The sequence below is a fragment of the Melozone crissalis genome, unplaced genomic scaffold (genome assembly GCF_028551555.1).
Source record: "Melozone crissalis strain CALT ecotype California unplaced genomic scaffold, PUWL_Pcris_2 ptg000033l_1, whole genome shotgun sequence".
Classification (NCBI taxonomy): Eukaryota; Metazoa; Chordata; class Aves; order Passeriformes; family Passerellidae; genus Melozone; species Melozone crissalis.
In genome coordinates this window covers 9,886,498-9,908,569 of record NW_026535811.1, presented here as the reverse complement: position 1 = coordinate 9,908,569, position 22,072 = coordinate 9,886,498, and the positions used below count along the sequence as shown (strand labels likewise).

Below are 22,072 nucleotides of genomic sequence, written 5' to 3'. Positions count from 1 at the left end.
ACAGCCAGCGTGCAGCCAGCTCTCACTGATTTTTGGAGACTGGTGACAGCAACTCTGTTTAATCTCTGCCTCAGGGCAGCACAGACCTGTATATTGGCCTGCTAACCTAAAGACCTATAATCCAGTTTCAGTTTTGCTACCATGGTAGACAGGTGGCTTCCTCTTGCTTTAAGAGAGCTCTCAATCAGGGATACAAGCATCATAAAGTCACCCCAGGACAGCTTATCAGTAGTCATTGCAAAGTGCCTGCAATAGCCCAGGTCCATTTGTCCTCCTAAGAGTAATTAATTTTATCTCCTCTGCAAAAACAAACAAGAGATGAGGGAATTAAGACATGGCTATAAGACAAAATCTTCTATTTAATACATGTGAGCAAAGGTGACAGACAAGGCTAGGAGTCTAGGCCAAACGAGGAATTTCTCTCACCCTTGCATTGCAGGGAAAGGAAATCAATATGGCAGCAATGGAGCTGCAGGCACCACCTTGCCCTGCACAGGGCAGTCCCTGTCACTGTGTGGCATCACATGCATTAACTCATTGCTGCCTTTTCCCCTTCCATTTGGCAGGCCTTGTCCATCAGAGATATCTCAGGCCCCGGCCCTTTCACCCTGTTTGTCCCTCACACAGACGTACTGAACAGCGACCCACGGGTGAGTCAAAGGGCTCAGCACAAATGAGCTTTTCTCCTCAGATGCCTTGCCCAGCTGCTCCTCAGCCCCTCCATTCCCCACTGCAGGTCAAGGACTGGACTGCCAAAGGAGTGCTGGCTCAGGTGCTCCGGTACCACATGGTGGCTTGTGCCAGCCTGCTGCACAAGGACCTGACAGCCATCACCAACATCACCTCTCTGCAGGGTGACCTCATACACATCAGCTACTCACAGGTAACCACACACAGAGAGACAGGCAACACAGCAGCAAAACAGCCCACTCTCATTCACCTTTTTAAAAGTTTCACTGGTTCCTGTGGAATTTTTCTTAACTTAGTGTCACCAAATGTGGTTGTGTTTGCACAGGTCTCAGGACAAGCGAAGAGACGAGAATCTTGACTCCATGTTTCAGAAGTCTGATCTATTATTTTATGATATATATTATATTAAAAGAAAATGATATATTAAAACTATACTAAAAAAATAAAGGATTTCATCAGAAGGCTAGCAAGGAATAGAAAGGAATAAAAACAAAAGCTCGTGACTCTCAGAGAGTCCAAGCCAGCTGACTGTGATTGGCCATTAATTAGAAACAACCAACATGGACCAATCAAAGATGCACCTGTTGCATTCCACAGCAGTAGATAATTATTGTTTTTCTTTTCCTCTGAGGCTTCTCAGCTTCTCGGGAGAAAAATCCTGGCAAAGGGATTTTTAAGAAAATATCATGGCAACAGTTCCCTTTCCTCCTCTGATGCACAAAACAAATAAATTACTTTCAGCTAAGATTGCCTGTTCAGCTGAAGAGTTCAGCACTTGTTTGGTATTCCAAGAGTTCTACAACCCTTGCTTTGACACAAGCAATTTTATCCTCAGATTCTGGCTTTATGAGCATGAGGAGAGTTTGAAAAAACAAACAAAGCTGAAAGTACTGTTTGCTGCAAAGAAAAGATGGTCTGGGCTCGTGATATCAAAGCAATTCAGCACCAGCCTCACTTTCCCACAAGGTTTCACAAAAAAAATGTTTTTGTTGCCTTTTCAGAACTCACTGGTTTTGAACAACAAAGCTGAAATTGTACTCAGTGATACTGTTGGCACAAATGGTGTGATCCATGTCATAAACCAAATCCTGGTCCCTTCACAGATGCAGGATTTCCCCCTCAAGAAGGTATGTGCAGCTTATCACCATTGCCAGCCCAGGGGGTTTCCACAGTTACCATCAGATATATAACTCATATAAGACAACAAAAAGTGACTCTAAAAAGACCTTATACAAACAAATGAACGTTATTTTTCAAGTTCACCAGAATTACAGATAAAGTAAGGATAGTATAAGAGGATTTCTGCAGAGAGGTTTTACAGCAACTTTGATTTTATAACAAAAAGTGACTTACAGGAAAAGCAAGCTCTTTTCTGCTGTTTTAATACCCAAATAATGCATTTCTTAGGTAAATTACTAACTTTTCTTTCTTTGTAGGAAAGTCTCAAGATGGTTGCAGCCAAGCATGGGTACATTCTGTTCAGCACTTTGCTAGAGGTAAGGACATGTGAGACAAAGGGAGCCATTGGGGAAAAGTTGTAAATTATTTTTAAGACAGAAACACAGAACATGTCATCATTGGCAGGATTTTGTTCAGGAGAACCAAAGGGCTCACCAGAAAGAATACAAGAACCCTGCTCAGCACCAGTCACACTCCCTCAGAGCTTGGGATGTCAAGCAGACCCACAGCCACCTTTCCCTTCCCCACTCAGCTCTGTCCTACTGCACATCAAATTCAACTCACACATCTGCTTTTTAAAGTCAAGTTATTTGCAGGCTGGTGACCAGGCAGCCCACAGAGCAGCACACCCCAGTTCCACCTGACATTCACCCACAGGCTCAGTGCCACTTTGGACATAGCATTAATCTTCCACCCCAATTGTTGCTGTGTTGCAGAAGAACAACCTGCTGGGGCTGATCAACGACCCCATTCACAAACCAGTCACGCTCTTCTGGCCCACTGACACAGCCATCCGTGGGCTGCCCCAGGAGCAGCAGGACTTCCTCTTCAAGAAGTCCAACACCAACAAGCTGGTGCAGTACCTCAAATTCCACATTGTCCGTGATGCTGCGGTAAGCCCTTGCCTTTTGGGAGTTTCCACAGGCAGAACGTGCAACCCCAGACATGTGCAGCTCCCCTTTTCTTTCCCAGGTGTTGGCCTACCAGCTCCCCAGCTCCAGCCCACTGAAGACCCTGCAGGGCTCCAACCTCACTGTGAGCTGTGGGGATAACGGGGAGATCGTAAGTGTTCGCTCTGCTGGCGCGTCTATTCCTCACTCCTGCTGCAGGATCAGCTCCTGCAGACCAAACTCAGCCCCCAGGGAGAGTCAGAGGCACCAAAACTCCCTTGGTCATCACCCCTCCATGCCAAGAGCCACAGCAACAAATTCAGCAAACTGCATGGTTTGCAGGACTTTTGGAGCTGCCATTTGCTCTGTTGTGAGATGCTATTTGTTCAAAACAGCTCTCAGTCACCTTGAAATTGAAATACCAGCACACTAACTTTTACAATAGTAGAGGTTTTCTTAGTGCAAAACCACTAAGATCAGCTTGGTTTTGAACCCCACGAATGCAGCATCTGCATGCAAACTCTGGTGTGTAAGCACTTCCAAGCTAAGGCTGCAGGCACACACATAGCCTGATAAACCAGAACAACGTCACATTTTTCTTTGCAAATGGCAAGCATCTAAGTCTAAATACACGTAAGATAAACCTGTGAACATAGGGCTGGCATATTGTCTCCTCTTCAGAAAAGAAAGATATCATAAAATCATAGAACAATTGGGGTTGGAAAGAACCCTGAAGACCATCTTGTTCCACCCCCCCATTATGAACAGTGACACCTTACACTAGACCAGGTTGCTCAGAGTCCCATTCAATCTGGCCGTGAACACTTCCAGGGATGGGGCATCCACAATCCCCTGGGCAACTTCTTCCAGTGCCTCACCAACCTCACAGTAAAGAATTTCTTCCCAAAATCCAGTCTAAACTCACCTTTTTTCAGTTTAAAGCCACTATCCCTTGTCTTATTACACATTTTAGCCCACACTAAAAATCCTTCTCCAATTCTCACATATCTCCACTTAGGGACTGGAAGGGTCTCCCAGCTGAACAGACCAAACTGTCTCAGCCCATCCTCACAGAGAGGTGCTCCAGCCCCTTGAATATCTCCATGACCCTCCTCTGGACTTGCTCCAACAGGTCCACATCCTTCCCGTGTTGGGAACTCCAACATCTGCCCACAGGAAGAGAGACCCCACAACCGGGTTTGAGCCCCTATAGCCATCAATTTTACTGACAGGATACTCTGACATTCCATTTGCCCCAAGAGCAAGGTGCAGGAGAGCAGAACCTCAGGCAGGAGGAGCAGCTCATGACCTGCCCTGTCCCCTCTCCCAGGGCTCCCTGTTCCTGAACGACGGGCAGTGCAAGGTGGTGCAGCGGCAGCTGGAGTTCGACGGTGGCGTCGCCTACGGGATCAACTGCCTGCTGGCAGAGCCCAGCCTGGGCGGCCGCTGCGACAGCTTCCTCACCGTGGAGATCATGGTCAGTGCCCCACAGCGTCCCCCAGCCTGGCAGAGACACCCCAATGTGCACCTCAGAGGGGAAACACTCCCTGCAGCTCCGGCACTCCTGTCAGGAAAGCCCCTCTGCTGCAGGCTGGCTGCATTCACTCAAGGATACAGGATGCAGCACAACACAAATCCTGTATCCACTCAAAGCAGCACACAGGACAAGTGGTCTCACTGAAGAGCATAAAAAAAACTTGCAAGCAAAAACTTGAGCAAAGACAAATCTTTCTGTCATGCTTTTAAATTAGTGGAAGTTCACACTAGAGATCACGTTTACAGAGTCCCCTATTAAAAAACAACAGCATTGCTACTCCGGCAGCACAGGGCATGAAGGACACAAGATATAGAACTGCCTACTCTGCGTCAGTCTCTGACATTTCTTGTTTTTAACACACCTGAACAGGCACTGTTAGCATGGAGGAAGTTTCCTCCATGAACTGTGATGGGTCTCACAAATGGGAAATGTTGAAAGTCACCTTCAAACAGTTTCAAGACCAAGTTTACTTCAGTTTAACTTGAAAGTATGAAAAAACTTCCTAGAAGTGAAAAAACCAGAACATGTATTTCAATATGAAACCAACAGTTCTGTATATCCCATCTGCTCAACTTGCCTTTTGTTTATGATGTCATTAAATGAAATTAAACAGATACCATTTCCTCACATCTCATAAGCAGTTCCTGAGAAGCAAACATTTCTCTGTACTCTAAATTAGACATCCAGGTCTAATACAGATGGCATCAATACTTGTTTGAAGAACATTCATTATCTCTTCCCTCCTTCTTTAAATCCAGACCAGTTTCCTCTTCCAGAACTTATATTAAGGTATCCAAACTATTTTCTTCCATTTTTGCAGCACTAAATTATTGCAACTACTTTGTTGTCACTCTCCTCTCTTGCTCCTCTACAGTTTTCTATTAATTTTTTAAGTGCAATAAACTTTGCCTTTTCTGCTCTCATAAAACTGACTTTTTGTCCAAGTCAAATAGCTTTTTGTAGCCATTATTTTAATATACTTTTTCTCTTTTTCAGGGGCATTGTGCTAGCTGTTTCAGTAACTCCAAATGCCCTCCAGGGACAAAACCAAAGGTAAAACATTCAAATCTCACACATAAGCAGACTAACATGCTCTTCTCTATACTTCACAGCAAACCAGAAAAGGTTTCTTAGAATAAATAAGAAGAGAACCTTTGACAGTGCTACCACATTACTAAGTTGCGAGAAACAACTGCTCACTTTGAAAATTTTAAAATGTTTATTAAACCTTAAAAATACAACAAAAGGACTACATAAGGAAAAATTCACAGTGCTGGGAACTGCCCCTCATGGATATCACGTGGCCAGTTCATCTACAAGAGGGATGCTCAGTGTTTTATACCCCTGGGGGTTGCATCAGCCAGCCCTGGCCCCTCCCAAAGTCTGTCAGTCAGCTCTTCTTTGCCATTTATCAGTGGAAACTGCTTTCTTGTCACTAGATTGGAGGTCAGGTATTGCCATGCTGCCCCCCTGAGCACCCCCAAGCTTTTCCATTCCCCCCTGCCCCATGCCAGGGACACCTGTGCAGCTTCTTTGTACCTGTCCTGGACAGCCCAGGCTGTGTGATGGCAACAATACAGGGGGAAAGGGAACTGTGGGGAGAACAGAGGGCATCCAAACTACAATAACATAACTGTACAGCACTAAAGCTTTTCTTAATATTCACACAATAGTTATCTTTAATTGCGAGAGCCAATCATCTCATCATCCATCTATAACAAGTGACAAAGCTGTCCATGGGCAAACACGTGGAGGTGTTGGGGAATGCCTGTTGGTCTCACAGTGGTGGTGGTGGGGAATGTTGGCCTCACACAGCACTCAGTGTAAAAGTGCTTCAGGTGACTCCAGAGCACCCCTGCGCTCCCAGGAACGCTGCTCAGCATGCCAGGAATCCGAGGGGGTGGGAATCTCCCACCCGCCCCCTTCACACATCACATTTTGATTCAATGCCCATCAGAAACTACAATTTAAAGAGGAAAAACCCAAACTCCATGCAGCAGCACTCATTCTGCCGTGTTCTCCCCCTCCTGTCTCCGTGCTGCCACAGGAAGGGATCCAGTGGTGCACCTACGAGTCCTACGGGCTGCGGAGGGACGGCTGCCGCAGGAACTGCTCCTTAGCCATCCACGTAGCCAAGTGCTGCAAGGGCTACTTCGGGCCAGACTGCCAAGGTAGGGTTCCCACCCACACGGCCATCCTGTGCCCTCCCCTTCCCCAGTGCAGCTGTGCAGCGCCCAGCAGGCAAAACTGGGAGAGCTGGGATAAGGGGCATGAGGAGAGACCTGCTGCAAAATGAGGCAGCTTGGTTGCAAGAGCTGAAGAGCACAAGGTGTTAAATGCTCCTTCAATTCATATTATCGCCTCACATTTAGAGCAAGTTTTAAACTCCACAGTGATAGCAGAGAGAGTACAGGCTGTTCTGCTGAGCAGGTCACCAGCTGAAAGTCCTTTAAACACAGGCTCGGGTTCACACAGCAATACCAGCACACAGCTGAGAACCAGTACATAATTGCTCAGCCACAGACAAGTGAATTCATCAGCAGAATAAGCTCAGAAATTTTAGTTCTGAACAGGTGGAGACCATTTGGGAGGCTCCATCTCAGCAGTTTGTTAGCAGACACTTCCAGACTGTTCTCCTTCACCTGCCAGGGGAGCAGTACTGCAGCCCCCATGAAGGCACACCGGGTCACCATCCAGGTCAGGATCTCTGCTGGCAGAGAGGTCCAGCCACACACAGCCCTGCCAGCTTGCTCTGTCTTGGTTTCACAGAGAGAGACATGCAGATCCCATGCATTTGGGGCCTTTGGGGTTACTCTGACAGCACATAGACCCACAGAGACACTCAAGAAAGGCTCGATTTGGGAAGTGCCACTCACAGATGGGTCTGAACAAGCAAGCATTGACAAGTCAGGGCTGGAAGGATCCTCAGCACCTTTCTGATAGGAGCTGTGGAAGTGTGTCAGGGAACTTAGAGCACAGGGCTCACAGTAGTCCCAAGTGTCACAGCCACTTTTACACACCTTAGGAGAGATGCATTTAGAAGCACTCCCCACTCGATGATTTTTACAGAACCAACAGTGACAATGAATAAACGTGCACATGAGCTCAAGAACCACTTTTCTTTTCTTTCAGTTTGCCCAGGGGGCCCAGAGACTCCCTGCAATGGCCATGGCTCCTGTGATGATGGGTACACGGGGACGGGAGAGTGCCGCTGCAGCGGCGGCTTCAACGGGACCGCGTGCGAGCTGTGCCTGCCCGGCCGATACGGCTTCACCTGCAGGGGTACGTCTGAGCTCCCCTCCCACTGCCAAACTAAACTGCTCTGACAGCAGGGAGCTTCTGAGCAAGCCAAGAAAGCTGCCCTCTAAATATCAGTATTTTTCCCAAGTGCCTCCTTACACCACGGCACGGCACAATATCTCAGAAAGGAGGAGGAGATAAGGGCAGGCAAAGGTTGCAGGGCTGTGCTGCACAGGACCTCCTACTCTTACACTGTACATCAGTTATAGAAAAGAAGCAGGAACTCCAGCAACAAGTGGTTTTAGCTACAGCACAGCTTTCTCCTCCATCCCCATAAAGCTTAAGAGAGCATGTTAGTAACATGGCTCCTCAAGGAATGCAGGAGGCCACATGTTACTTGGAAAAGGGACACCAAGGCGAGGGCTGTTTGTGAAGAGGGGACAGCCAAGCAGCTGCTCACAAAATGCGCCTCTCTCTCACTTCAAATGTAAACTAGGTGGCAGGAGGATCAATATTTCCCTTTAAACTTAAATGTTTCCCTGACATAAAGCCTTTCGGATAAGAAGTTACAACATTAATGCTTCCATCCTAACCCTGTGCACCTGTGCTGCTCCTGAGGCACATAGGATGGGGGGGTTATAGGCAAAACAACAGGCTTGGACACAGAGTCTCAGGATTATAACTACCTACAATTCATCCACTTTATAACACACTGTAGCATAAAACACATCAGCCATTACCTAGAAACCAAATTATGAAATTTAAGAGAAAAATTTTTAGCCCCTTCCTTTGGAGCAGATTTAAGCCAGACAAAAATTAACTAATCAAATTACATTTAAGAAGCCAGCAAGTGAAGCTCCTTTTCAGCAGGACAGGTATGCAAAAAATCGGTTGCACAAATCCCCATAATTTTCTTCTCTAAACAACAATATTTCAAGAGGAAGGGTGAGACCATAAGGGATGCTGCAGCATAACATTATAAAACAGAGAGCCATGAATCATTCTTTTGGAAGGGCTCAGCACATAAGTTATTGCAGGGCCCAAAGAGGAGAGGAAAAAACATCACCTATAAGTTAAACAGACCATTACACCTCAGGCTGGAGGGCAGAAGCAGAAATGCCTCACCTATAAAAGGAACTGAAGGAATCCAAAAGCTTTTAGTCACAAAAATATCTGAAACTTTAAAAAAAGAAATTACAGGTAACTTGTCTCCATTTTACAGAAAAGCTTACTAACCTCATATCTGGCTTCCTTGCTCAGCTGGGCCTCCTCCCACAGAGCAGCCAAGCACTTGTTTTTCTCTGGCCTCCCCACAATTAACAGGTGCTGCTCATTAGGACTGATTTGTCTGGGTCTTCAGTTCAGCTGTTAACTCTTTCCTGCCACAGCTCTTGCTGCAGTTTCCTACTCCACTGCAATGCGCAGGTCAATACTCATTTTCATTTTCAGAGGGATATTTAATAAATGCCAATCATAAAATCACAGGACCACAGGTTAACTCAGATTGGAAAGGGGTTTCAGAAAGTCTCTAGCCCAACTCCTTCTCAAAACTGGGTCAGTTCTGAGCTCATGTTGTTCAGGACTTTTCCTGCCAGGACTTGATAAACCTCCAAGGATGACAATTGCTCAACCACTCTGCAAAGTCTACTCCTCTGCTTGACTGCCCTCATGGTGAAATACCATGAAGTTAGACGCATCTAAATTATTTCTGCATAATACTGTATCTAAACTGGCATGATGATGTTTCTCTAGAGAAAGACTTTCCCCCTCTGCACATGATCTCTGTGTTTCTTTTCCAGCTTGTGAATGCAAGAACAATGGGCAGTGTGATGAAGGATACTCTGGGACAGGACGATGTTTCTGTGAAACAGGATGGACTGGCCGGCTCTGTGAAACCAAGCTAGGTCTGTGCCTGCTCTCACCAGTCTGTCTATGGAGATAGGGGTTGAAACTGCTTGCAGTTCAACAGAAGGCTTCCATAGATATGACAGAAAGGGTTTAAAAATGTCAGGAGCACTTAGGAACTCTGCTCCCTTCACCCCACTGTCTCCTCTTTTGTGATAAGGCAATATGAGTTCCTGCCTCCCCTTATGGAGAGGGTTTGGGATGTGGCAATCAAAAAATAAAATTCTTATAAATTTTCCAGTTAGCCAGACTGGTACTAAGGGTTCTCCTCCTGCATGAAAGGGGGGCATTGTGGTTCCAGAGCTGTTTGATTCCAGCTGTGCTGCCTTCCCTGCAGCTCTGCCCCCAGTGTGCTCCCCGAGCTGCTCGCCCAACGCCGTCTGCACGGAGAACAACACGTGCCAGTGCAAGCCCCTGTACGATGGGGATGGCATCACGTGCACAGGTGAGCTCCCACCCCACCCAGGGCCACAGGAAAGGTTCTTCCCTCTTGCACACACACAGCAATGCAGTCACTGCCCACCCTGAAAACTTCCACTCTGCAGTAGGTGAAACAAGTTTAGGATATAGGATGTTCAGGTTTTTCTAAATCAGACTTCTCCGGGCTTTACCAAGCAGGAGCAGCAAGTGCACTTCAGTCAGGTTTTGAAGACAGCAGGGTTTCCCTCAGAGGACTTACAGTGGGACGCAAAGATATATCAAAGGGCTTTTCCAACAAAAATGATCCTATGATTTTTTTTTATGCCCATAGGCAAGGCAGTTCCCTGGTGACACTGCTACAGAAACAGTTGTTCTTTGTCAGACAGGTGTCTTACATCCTCCAGAATTACCTGGCCAGAAATCTGAAGGTTGGTACCACATCTCCTGAATCAAGATCATCCTGACAAGACTGTCAGAGCCATAAGGGATAGACTCAGAGAGATTCAGTAACACCTCAGGAAATGGAAACAGATTTTTTTCCCCCCAACAAGTATTCCAGTATTTTTAGTATGAAAGGACTGGTGATTGTTGTCATTACACTGCAAGAGTTCTAATATCATTATATTGTAAAGGTTCCATATTGCCAGAGTTTCATACCTCCTTGATGTTTCTGTAGGCAGCTCCTCCAGGCACTGACTCTCCCTTGTCCTCACAGCAGCCAACTGACTCCAGTCCCCACCAATCCACTCTGTTATAACACTCTTAATTGGCTATAGGTGTGGCCTGTTAACATCAGGTCTGTTCCCAATCTTTAGTCATTAACCCAGCTGCAACTCTTTAGGGGATAAGATTACATTCTATACCACCTTCATTTACCCACACTATATTCCCCTACAAGTGATGGTTTGTCTTTATGAGGAACATCCTCTTTAAAAGCAGACTTTACTGATTTGGTTTTTTTTTTTTTTCCCTGCAGCTACAGAACTTTGCAAACAGAACAATGGTGGGTGCCACAAGGCTGCTGAATGCACACAGCACGGGGTGAAAGTCTTCTGCAGCTGCCAGAAGGGCTACAAGGGAGATGGCTTCACCTGCCTGCCCATAAACCCTTGTGCTGATGGCTTCAATGGAGGCTGCCACGAGCATGCCATTTGCATTGTCGCAGGACCTGTAAGTTGAATTATTTCAGCCCCCAGCAGGGAAGTCTGAGGAGTTTCTCCCTGGTGCCAGCAGAAATCTCCTCTGGCTGGATCACACCCTGTACCTCTCTAAATCTCTGTTTTCCAAAACAACCTTTACTTAGCTCCAACCTACTTTCCACATCTGTTTGGTATGTCTCTGTGGTATTGTGAGGTCCCCATGATCAGGTGAGAGATAAGAATTTGATTCCATGTTCTCAGAAGCCTGAATTATTATTTTATATTTAATTATATTGAAAGAATGCTATACTAAAACTATACTATAGAAAGAGAAAGGAGACATCAGAAGGCTAAACAAGAATGATAATGAAAGCTCGTGACTGACTCCTCAGAGTCTGACACAGCTGATTAAAAGCAATTTACATGGAACCAATCAAAGATGCACCTGTTGGTAAACATCTCCAGACCACACCCCCAAGCAATCAGATAATAATATTTTTCATTGTTTTCTGAGGCCTCTCAGCTTCCCAGGAGAAAATCCTGGGCAAAGAGGATTTTTCAGAAAATATCATGGTGACATGCCTCAGCTGAAGGCTGAGAAACATTTTAACATCTTTGCTCTGGGGAATGGGGTAACACAGAACCTGGGATGTTTTGCATACATAGTCTTTCTGTCCCAATCTTGGCTCTCCCTAACTGTCTATCCTTATTTGCAACACAAATTTATTGGATTAAAATTAAATACATTTTGGAAGCCAAACAAAGGGACAGCTGGGAGAAAAGTGTCACTTGTTGATTGTTTGAACTCAACTTGAAAAGCTCTGCAGCCACATTCCATGATGCACATAGTCAGTGTGGTTAGGGAAAACCTGTGCAGGTGACTTGATCCAGCATTTGTCCTGGTGCTTACAGGATCACTTCTCCATTCCATTTTTGTGTCTTGCCTGAGCTGCCTTCCTGATCTAGGCTGATCTAGAAAAATCTTGCTGATAATCTATTCCAGCTGTTAACCATTACAGTCCCTGGATATCACCAATTCCTGCTTGGCTTATAGCTCTCATTTATTACTAGCAGTGGGCTGTTAAATTCCATGCTTGCTTCCATGCCCAGATATTTAAATATAATTTTGATATGTTTGCCATCCATTTTTGTAAATTACGTGTCATGGAACCCTCCAGTGCATGTTATTAACTTTGTGGATGAAATTATGCTTTGGTGTTAATTCAGCAAAGCACCCAATACATGTGTAAACACTTGGCTCACTTGTTAGTAGCAACTTTTCTGTTTGTCCATTCCTGCTTAAATCAAGTGAAATTTCCCCAGCAGTCCAGAATGTGTTGTCATTATATTGCAAGAGTTCTATTACATTACATTCCAAGGGTTCCATATTGCTAGAGTTTCATACCTCCTTGATGTTTTCTGTAGGCAGCTCCTCCAGGCACGGACTCTTCCTTGTCCTCACAGCAGCCAACTAACTCCCGGTCCCACCAATCCACTCTTTTATAACACTCTTCTTATTGGCTACAGGTGTGTCCTGTTAACATCAGGCCTGCTCCTAATCTTCAGTAATTAACCCAGCTGCAACTCTTTAAGGGATAAGATTACATTCTATACCACCTTCATTTACCCACACTGTATCTCCCTACAAGAATGCTGCCTGAAACACGGGTGTCACATCAGTTAAATGCTTGTCTTGGCCTTTTCCCTTCTCTCCCTGAGCAGGGCAGACGCAGGTGTGAGTGCAAAAGCAGCTTCATTGGTGATGGGCTGAACTGCTCCGTGATGCAGCTGCCCCTGGACCGCTGCCTGCAGGAGAATGGGCAGTGCCACCCCGATGCTGCCTGTGCTGACCTGCACTTCCAAGGTGAGCAGGGGTGGGGGTGTTTGTGGGAAGGGATGAGAATCTTGACTCCATGCTACAGAAGGCTGATTCTCTATTTTATGTGACTGACCAGTCCTGGCACAGCTGGAGCTGTGATTGGCCATTAATTAGAAACAACCACATGAGACCAATCACAGATGCACCTGTTGCATTCCACAGCAGCAGATAATAATTGTTTACATTTAATTTCTGAGGCCTCTCAGCTTCTCATGAGAGAAATCCTAGCAAAGGTATTTTTCAGAAAACATATCTGTGACAAGGAGGACGCCCCCTGCACACCACCAGCCCTGTGCCCTGAGGCCAGTGACCAGGAGCTGTAAAATCACTCAGGCCTCTACTTAATATCCCCATGAAATGAGATTACAGCTAGAACATTGTGGGAATCCTCAAAATCAGAGGGTTTTGGGAAAGCTGCAAAAGGCAGGCCTCAGAGACAGCAGAACTCTGATTAGAGCTAAGCAGCAGCCATGAGATAGGTCAGCAGAAAAATTATGTAAGAAGTAGAAAAGTCATGACAAATAGAACAATGGTGTGTATTAATGCTTGTCTAGAATAACTCCCTAAGCTGCAGAAAAATACATCTAGCAAGGTATTAGGAAGTTCTAAACTTAATAATGGAGCTCTGTGCATTGTGTTTTAAGGCTTACAAGCAGGTATTGTATTTGAAATAAGCAAGCATTGTTTTAACTGAAGGTACGTGTGCTTATAGTGGTTGGATAGAACTGCTGTCAATATGCTTCTGCTTTGTGTGATTGGTCAAAAAACTTTTAAAGTAAGTTGTAACAATAAATTCTTAGAGTGCTGCCTGAGATGTGAGCTGATGGCATCTTCCCATTGTATAACCATGTAATGAGACTGATGCTGGACAATAAAACAGCTCAAAATGCGTTCCTAGCAGTCCCATCCTGTTTGTAATTTATACATAGCCCCCAGCCAGCAATAAATGGTTATAAAAGTTATATTTGATAGCAATTACATGTGAACATGAATTTATCATGAAGCCATATGTGAGGGCAGTCTAGGTAGGAACGCTACCCCTGAGGAATCAACTTGCTTTAATCACAATTCACAAAATCCACAAGTATTTGTATGGCACAGCTGACTGTGCACCATGGGAGCCCCTTCAGGAGGAGCTGGTCCTTGTCTCTCTTTGCAGACACCACGGTGGGGGTGTTCCACCTGAGGTCCCCCGTGGGGCAGTACAGGATGGCCTACGAGCAGGCCAGGGAGGCCTGTGCCAATGAGTCGGCCACCGTGGCTACCTACGAGCAGCTGCTGTACGCACAGAAGGTGAGGAGGCGCTCCCAGGGAGGACATCCCCAAACAGCACCGAGACACAGAGTAAATGGAGAGGGAGGAGCACGGGGGCTGCTCCCTTAAGCATCATTTTCCCTCCTTTCCTTCACCCATCAGGGTATGTTTGGCTGGGAGCAATTTTCAGACTGTTTATTGGTTTCACGCGTGCTTGCACAACGCTGAAATAATTTGCCAAGTTCTTAATTCTAGTGATGCTGGGGTGCGAGGTAGTCAGGTTTTCAGAGTATTTTCAAGGGGATTTTAATTATTAACACTTCTTAAATGTGCACTTCAGAGGTATGCTTTATTTATTTCTTTGAAGTAAGTCTCCAGGAATCTTTTCCTGAAATGCTGTTAACAGACCCGTTTCCATATTGCCTCCTTTGAGCACGTTATAGACAACACACGGCTGATGAGTCAGTGTGATGAGCATCCCAACTTGGGTTTGCAAAACTTGTTTTAGAAGAGTGGGTCAGACTGACTGTCTCTTTCTGGCTTCTTCCAACTCTGGAAGGAAGGAAGACACTGTTTAGAGGCACCTTTAGAAAAACATGAGGGCTGGTGCTGCCTGAGTGCCCCGGGGGCTCTGTTCATTCCATGTGCAGTTCCCCAGCCCCACCACCCGGCTTTTCCCCTGAGTTTTGCCTTGCGGCTGTGCTGATGCAGGCGAGGTACCACCTGTGCTCTGCTGGCTGGCTGGACGGTGGCAGGGTGGGCTACCCCACCGCCTTCTCCTCCCCAAACTGCGGCTCCGGGTACGTCGGCATCGTGGACTACGGGAGAAGAGTCAACCTGAGCGAAACCTGGGATGTTTTCTGCTACAGGGAGAAAGGTAAGAGGGGCCTTTGCCTCATCCCTCTGTGAAAATGAGAGCAGCAGCCCAGAGTTTGGTTCCTTCCATCAGCCACAGGCTGGTAGATAACACTGCAAGAGACTCTGCCTCTTTTTTAACTTTACTTGTAAGCAGCAGGTGAGGTTTTTTTCATTTTTCAGGCACAGGGCAGCCTGAAGCTTTATTGGAAAGGCTGTTTGCCCATACAGCTCTCTCTGTTTGTACCTTTCAGAGGTGAACTGCACCTGCAAGCCAGGCTACGTGGGGGATGGCATCTCCTGTAGTGGGAACTTGCTGCAAGTGCTGATGTCCTTCCCAACGCTGACAAACTTCCTCTCGGTAGGAACAAAGGCTGGGGCGGGAGTGGAGCAAAGCAGGCCCTGAGTGCTGTATCCAGGATTTGCTTTGCTAGCCCACCTATAATAAATCAGGCAACCCCCTTGTCTGGGAAGAATGATGCATCTGACTCCATGGATTCAGAAGGCTAATTAATTACTTTATTATACTATATTATTTTGTACTATATTACACTACATCTAAATTGAAATGGAACAAGAACTCAACTGAACAAGATCTCATGACTGTCTCCTGACCAACCATCAGGACGCAGCTTGCAGAGATTGGTCAAGAAAACAAAACACTCACACCAGAATCCAATTACCAAATTCCTTCAGGTAAATAATCTTCCAGCACATTCCACTCATTCACAAAACAACAGGAGCAGCAAATGAGATAAGAATTGTTTTGATTGTTCTCTTCTCTGCTTTGCTCATGTTCAGAGAATGTGAATCCCACACCCACCAAGACAGAGTGGTCTAAATCTGCACCTATCTGGTCTAAATGCAAACCAGAACTTAGTTACTACTTTTTTAACTACTTGCTCCAAAGAGGTTTCTGGGTTCTACAATCCAGTTGGAATTAAAAGCCTGGTGCAGCTTTAGCTTAGAGACTGCACAGCTTTTTAAGCATTACAAGAGGCACTGTGCTTTGGAATTTCATTGAACTGCTACTGGGAAAAGACAAAATGTTAAGAGTTCTTTTTTTGTCACTACTCAGAAAGGCACTATATGTATCAGCAGCCTCACAGACAACAGAGGCCCAATGTCTGCAAATCAGTTTAATATGTACTCATTAAATTAGCATCTGGAGCTGGGTTTTGGATACAAACTTCCTTTGGAAAGTCACTTCAGAGCTGCTTCATGGCTAATAACAGAGTTCCTTTGTTGTCATTTGTTCAGTGTCATCTTTTCTGCTCTCCACACGGGAGTGCACGATTGCTCTCTAGTAAAGCTGGATTTTCTTTCTGCTCAGGACATCATGGCTTACTCCAACACCTCCAGGAAGGGGAGAGAGTTCCTGCAGTACCTCACAGACCTGTCAGTGCACGCCACCCTCTTTGCTCCCAACGACAGTGGGTTAAAGGAAAATGAGGTCAGGGTTTTTCTCCTTTTTGCCTTCCTTGTTCTAATAACACTTCTTAAACAGCTATTATGTGTTTCTACATCCCATTGAAATGTAAGCTTAGAAAAATAATATTAGTATGATGTGACTTCTGCTTAACCCTAGAGAATTTCAACTGTGCTCACAAAAGACATTAATTCAGTGTTTCCATTTCCTTTCCATGGTTAGGGGTGCAAGGTTATTGAGTTTTCAAGTCACTACAGAGACTTTTCCATCAGGGACTTTAGTTACCCTGGTACGAAGGAGTCAGCCTGAGATGAAGTCTGTTCTGGCTCATTAGCATGGAGCACAGTTATTTGAAAAAAACAGCATACAGCTCTGGTATTTCCTACAAATACATTAAAGGAATACATTCCTAACTTCATTTCTATGCTTTTCCTTTTTTATTCTTTCTTTATTCCTTCAATCAAACATTGTTTCAAACAATTCATAAGGGTTTATTCATTGGTTCACATCTTCAAGCTGTTTGGAATATCTCTGAATCTCATCACTTCAGGTCATCCTACAGGGGAGTAAAATCCCTTGTCCTGCTGGAATTAAGGTCCTGCCACCAGAGGCCAGCAGGGACAGAATGTCCCACTGTTCCCATGCAGATTTCCCAATAACCTCTAATGCTGCAGCATTAATAGCAGAGGGGGAAAAAGGTCACAGGCACACAGCTTACTAGTAAATCCAAAGGATTAATGAGACCCATTAACACTCCTTGTATTCTGCCCTCATTTGCAGACCCTTTCTGGGAGAGACATTGAGTATCATTTATCTAATGCCAATATAATGTTTTATGAGGACTTGACCAATGGAACCACCCTTCTCACTCGTCTAGGGAAAAAGCTCCTCATTACAAGCACGGGGGGCCAGAAACATCAAGTCCCCACGGCTGACCAGGTACCTCTGTAATAAATTTCCCATCTTTGTGCTTTTCCTCTTCTTATTCTATACCCTGTAATCAGGTGACACACTGATCTGGAGGGCATTTTGATAAGGTTAGAGTGGGCAGCAATGAGATTGAGTTCAGAAGCTCTTTCCTCTCCAGACTGCAGGATAGCAGCTGTCAAACTGCAAATTTACCAGCTTGCAGATAGACATCTCTTACCTGGAAAAACTCAAAGGAAGCTGTTGAAGTGGCTTTCAGGAATGGAAAAACAGGGATATGGGCTCCATTTTGCTCTCCTTTCAGTTTGGTAGGATTATGGGAGATGGCTGTGTGATAGGTAAAGAGATGAAAGCAGCAACTCATTATTAGAAAAAGATGTTGGAATTTGTGAAGTTTCTTGGTAACTTTCTGGGCGAGGCAGGAGATGCCAACAGAGCCTTGCTCACAGCCAGCAAACTCGAGTGGCAAGTGGCATCCTCTGCAGTGAAAGTGGCTGCCTGGCACTCAGGAATGACTGCACTTCCAGGCAGAGCTTTGCAACTTCACAAAGATCACAAAAGTTAGAAAGAAAGAAAGAAAAAAAAAAAAAAAGACAGGAAAACATGGCAACAGGCAGGTAATGATGATGACTACTCCATGCACAGGAGAACTGTGACCAGCCAGGGGCCATCCCAGGCTGATGTCCAGGGAGGCAGCAGAGCAACTTTCCATGTTTTTTTTCCACATGTTGTTCCTCTCTGGTGAACTGAGTACTCAGCAGCTGAGGTGGGGAAACCACCTTAATGTCAATTTCAGTACCAAAGAGAGACGGGTCAAAGCTCAGCTCTCATTGCTTCTTTTCCTGGCAGAGCAAGATCCGGTATGTGGACAGAAGTGCTATTGTTGAGTGGGATATAATTGCTTCCAATGGGATAATACACATCATTTCAGAGCCTTTAAAGGCTCCATCAGAACCTGTAAGTGCATGGTGATTCAGGTTTTTGGGGTGGTGAGAGGTAACTGTCTTATTTTACCCTAAACTCATTGCTGACATTAGTATATTCCCAGTTTCCCTGACATATATGCAGGGAAACTTTTTCATCTTAAAAGGATGCTTCCAAAGAGAATTAGAAGTTGAAAATAAGGTACCAGTGATGCCAAAAATTTGTCTGAACAATTTCTTCCCACAGTTATAAATTTGTTTTCTGTATGTTAAATTATGGAGCACATGTACACAACAGAAATTTTTAAAAGCTCTATTTTAGTTCTTCCACTTTCAAGTTTTTAAGGCACCTTGTTTACTCTTGCCTTGACATTCATTCCTATCCAAAACAATGTTTTGAAAATAGGTATCTTTTGCCTGCATGAATTCCTGCAAATTCTCCCACTTACCCAGCTGTCTCCTTGGTCCACAAGGTTTCGTGATGGGCTTGGCAGTGCTGGGGGGAACAGCTGGATTCCATCATCTATTTCCACATAAACTTTTCTGTGATTCTATCAAAAGGCCACATTCAAATGTCTCTAGGGAACACCTAGCAGGAAATCCAAGCACAAGGACCAGAGCATATCTCAAAGGGACACTGCATGTTCTTGGGTGCTGTAAGGTGACCAGTGCCCACCCAGAGCTCACTCACCCTCTTGCCTTTTTCCAGGCTCCTCTCCATGCCAGTACTGGGACAGGAATATTCTTTGGCATCTGTCTAGTTACTGGAATTGTGGCTCTGATTGGATACTCTTACCTCAGGTTCAGGAAGAACAACATCAGCTTCCAGCACTTCAAGGTAGGTGGCAGGTGGGAACACGAAGCTGGGGAGGGGAGGCACAACTGCACTTCTCAGATTCATAACTTTCAGTTTCTCCATACATTTTGTTAAGCTAGAAACATTCCTGGCCACTTCACACTTGAGCTGTTCAGACTGAGACACAGAGAAAGGGGGAAGGCTCATATGCTTGCCTTGGACAGAAGTTCACATTTGCCCCAGACCCCTCCACCCAAATCTGTGCTCACACAGACACTTCCAACACCAAGGACTGGCCCAAAGCTGATTTAACTGCACCACAGCAGGGCAGAAGCCTTTGCCTGCCCAGAAACTCACCCTTGGGGAAGTGAGGAATTACAACCACTGAAGAGCACCTGTTCTCCTCCACTACTATAAATTTTGTTGTTCTGGAGGTTGAAACATTTCATAGAAAAAAGGCCAGATCTAACAGACAAACAAACTGAAATGCCTGTAGGATTGAAAAGTGCAGGTTTTTATACTGATGCACTTTGATGCTTGATTTCTCTTAAATAATTTTGTTAGCAACAGACAGATGAAAAACCAGTCAGCAACAACTAAGCTAGAGAGATGAGGGATGAGGAAAAAAATGTTACAAAACATACAAGAACATACCTGAAAGAAAGTCTACCTAGAAGCAAAGTCCATTCCTGTCCTAGTCCCTGCAGGTAACGTGAATCATCTTGCAGAAACAAAACCCAGTAGCCAAGAGCCAGAGGAAACACTTAGATTTTTAAATAGTTTCAAAGAGAGCCCTCAGGACTAACCAAGTACTTTTTACCCCAAGCACCATTTCAGGGCCACACTTCCTCTCCCATTTTTTGCTGAGGCTTAAAAATAAGAAGGGAGAGGAAAAAAAGATACCAATTTAAAGTGACCTGAGATAAGGCAACAACCAAAACCACAGTTCATGCCCAGAGACAGATTTAGACAATAAAGCTAGTTAAATCACAACAGTGCACCAGCTGGTAGAGAGGCTCAAGTGCCCCATTTAATGCACTGGGGGAAGAGGATGAAATTTAAGCAAGTTTGTGTGCTTTTGTGTAGTCCAAAGATGACACTGACACAACGCCACTGGACAAGCCACAGCCTTCAAATATTACCAACCCTTCCTATGAAAGTTCTTCAACACTGACCTCACCAGAACCTACTTATGATCTTTTCTCAGTAAGTATTCATTTTCATTTGAGATTGAGACTCTACCAATAATATAATGGTAGGAGGGAATGACTTTATAAAAGAGAAAGGTCTAGCTGGAACAGAAAAACAAATTCAAGAAACCAGCATTTGAATTTCTGTCTTCCCTGTCTCCCCCCTGTTTGAAATTGGGTTGCCTCACCTGTGGTAAAAATTGAAGCTGTGGTCAAAAGCTGCATCTCAAGGCCATGTTCAAAGACAGCTGAATTAAACTGGACTTCACATGACACTGGATGACAGTGACACATACATGAAAACTTAAAAAGCCTTCTAATTTTGTCTTCACGTCTGCTTGCTACAAATGCAGCTGAGAGCCACGCTAGCACTCCAAAGAATCTGAAACCCAGCAGGGAGGGGGCTGGGAATTCAGGGAAGGAAGGATTGCACCCTCATGTATGTGCAGAGTCTAAAATCAAAAGGCACCATTTTGCATTCAGTAAAAGGACTTGTTTGTTGCAGAAATGTCAGGTGCCAGCTCTGCCCTCTGCATGGACAAATTTGCCAAAATGTTACTTTTGTTTCTTAATGGAGTGTTCAAGTCTGATTTTCTTTTTATTCTATTTTTTAGGATTCAGATGACCAACAGCTTGTGATGAGTGGTCCTTATGATCAGAATTAGAAACTGAATTTGGCATTAGTCATCTAATGAACATATTTTTATTTACACTTACTGTGAAAAAAAAGAGCACCTACGTTACAGGGAATAAAATCTTGTTACAAATTAAAACCCAAATGAGCACATTTTTAAGATGCCTTCTATATAGCTCACAGAAATACCAATTTTGGAAGTGTTGGCTGAATCTGAGCAGTGCCAACTATAAGTGGCAAAAGCAAAACTGAGTCTCAACTAACCTACCCAGAACAGACACCTCTCTGGGAAAAGCAGCTGATTTTCACTCACCTGCTTTTTAGCTGCTTTTCTTTTCCTTTACAGACTTTAAAATGGCCAGAAGCACACAGGGCTGCTAACTTGGCAAATTTCCTAAATTTTCTAGTACTGCAGGCCTGTGCTTTCATTTTGGCTCAGTTACAATTAGAACAGGCAAGTGTGAAACAGAACACATGGTAAACTTCTATTTTTAAACTGAGAGGATTTTTTTGGCTGGTATACTTTCCTGTTAGATAGGCAGCAGCAGGAAACACAGCCATCCTGACTGTCCCCCTTGCCTCCTCCAGCTTCTCTGTCTTTGCTCAACCTTGGTTTGCTGTTTGCTTTACATGTCACCTCACTGTCCAAAGGGAAGCAGTAATTGAGGCAGCTTCAGTAAGAAATGCAGATGATGACTAGTTGGAACAGGAAAATAAATTCAAAAAACCAGTATTTGAGTTTCTGGATTTCCTCTCTCCCCCCTACTTGGAATTGGCTTGCCTCACCTGAGGTAAAATTGAAGCTGTGGTCAAAAGCTGCATCTCAAGGCCATCTTCAAAGACAGCTGAATTAAACTGGACTTCAAATGACACTGGATGACAGTGAATATGTCCAAATGAACCATTTTTGTGCGAAGTGGACTGTGAGGATGAACATCCCCTTGCCATGCAATGTCTCCATTCAGTTCTTCAGGCCTGAAGGTTCTTCACACACTGTGTTTTTACCAAGCACAGCAGCAACAGCTGCCACTGCCACCACACACCATGAGAGGCAGATCAAACCTGAGTTTGATTCAGTGTCACCTCTTTCCATCAAAACATTAAATACCATAATGAAAACATGGAAAAAAAAAAAACCACAAAACAGCAAGAAAATAAAGGTTTTCTTTCTGGCAGCAGTACCAT

At 44.8% G+C, this 22,072-nt stretch overlaps 1 protein-coding gene across 1 annotated transcript in view; it reads left to right on the top strand.

The window, feature by feature from the left end:
* Positions 1–20,918, top strand: part of STAB2 (stabilin 2) — an 80,921-nt gene extending 60,003 nt beyond the window's left edge. Inside the window, exons 45-67 of the mRNA XM_054282014.1 lie at positions 567–650; positions 737–883; positions 1,692–1,817; positions 2,127–2,186; positions 2,586–2,762; positions 2,842–2,931; positions 4,090–4,236; positions 5,293–5,349; positions 6,344–6,467; positions 7,429–7,578; positions 9,336–9,440; positions 9,779–9,886; positions 10,838–11,031; positions 12,723–12,864; positions 14,039–14,172; positions 14,845–15,010; positions 15,243–15,349; positions 16,322–16,441; positions 17,198–17,356; positions 18,194–18,301; positions 18,977–19,105; positions 20,150–20,269; positions 20,868–20,918. Of these exons, the coding sequence (XP_054137989.1) occupies positions 567–650; positions 737–883; positions 1,692–1,817; positions 2,127–2,186; positions 2,586–2,762; positions 2,842–2,931; positions 4,090–4,236; positions 5,293–5,349; positions 6,344–6,467; positions 7,429–7,578; positions 9,336–9,440; positions 9,779–9,886; positions 10,838–11,031; positions 12,723–12,864; positions 14,039–14,172; positions 14,845–15,010; positions 15,243–15,349; positions 16,322–16,441; positions 17,198–17,356; positions 18,194–18,301; positions 18,977–19,105; positions 20,150–20,269; positions 20,868–20,918 (2,805 nt within the window). The remainder of the gene's footprint in view (positions 1–566; positions 651–736; positions 884–1,691; positions 1,818–2,126; positions 2,187–2,585; positions 2,763–2,841; positions 2,932–4,089; positions 4,237–5,292; positions 5,350–6,343; positions 6,468–7,428; positions 7,579–9,335; positions 9,441–9,778; positions 9,887–10,837; positions 11,032–12,722; positions 12,865–14,038; positions 14,173–14,844; positions 15,011–15,242; positions 15,350–16,321; positions 16,442–17,197; positions 17,357–18,193; positions 18,302–18,976; positions 19,106–20,149; positions 20,270–20,867) is intronic.
* Positions 20,919–22,072: the final 1,154 nt, after the last annotated feature.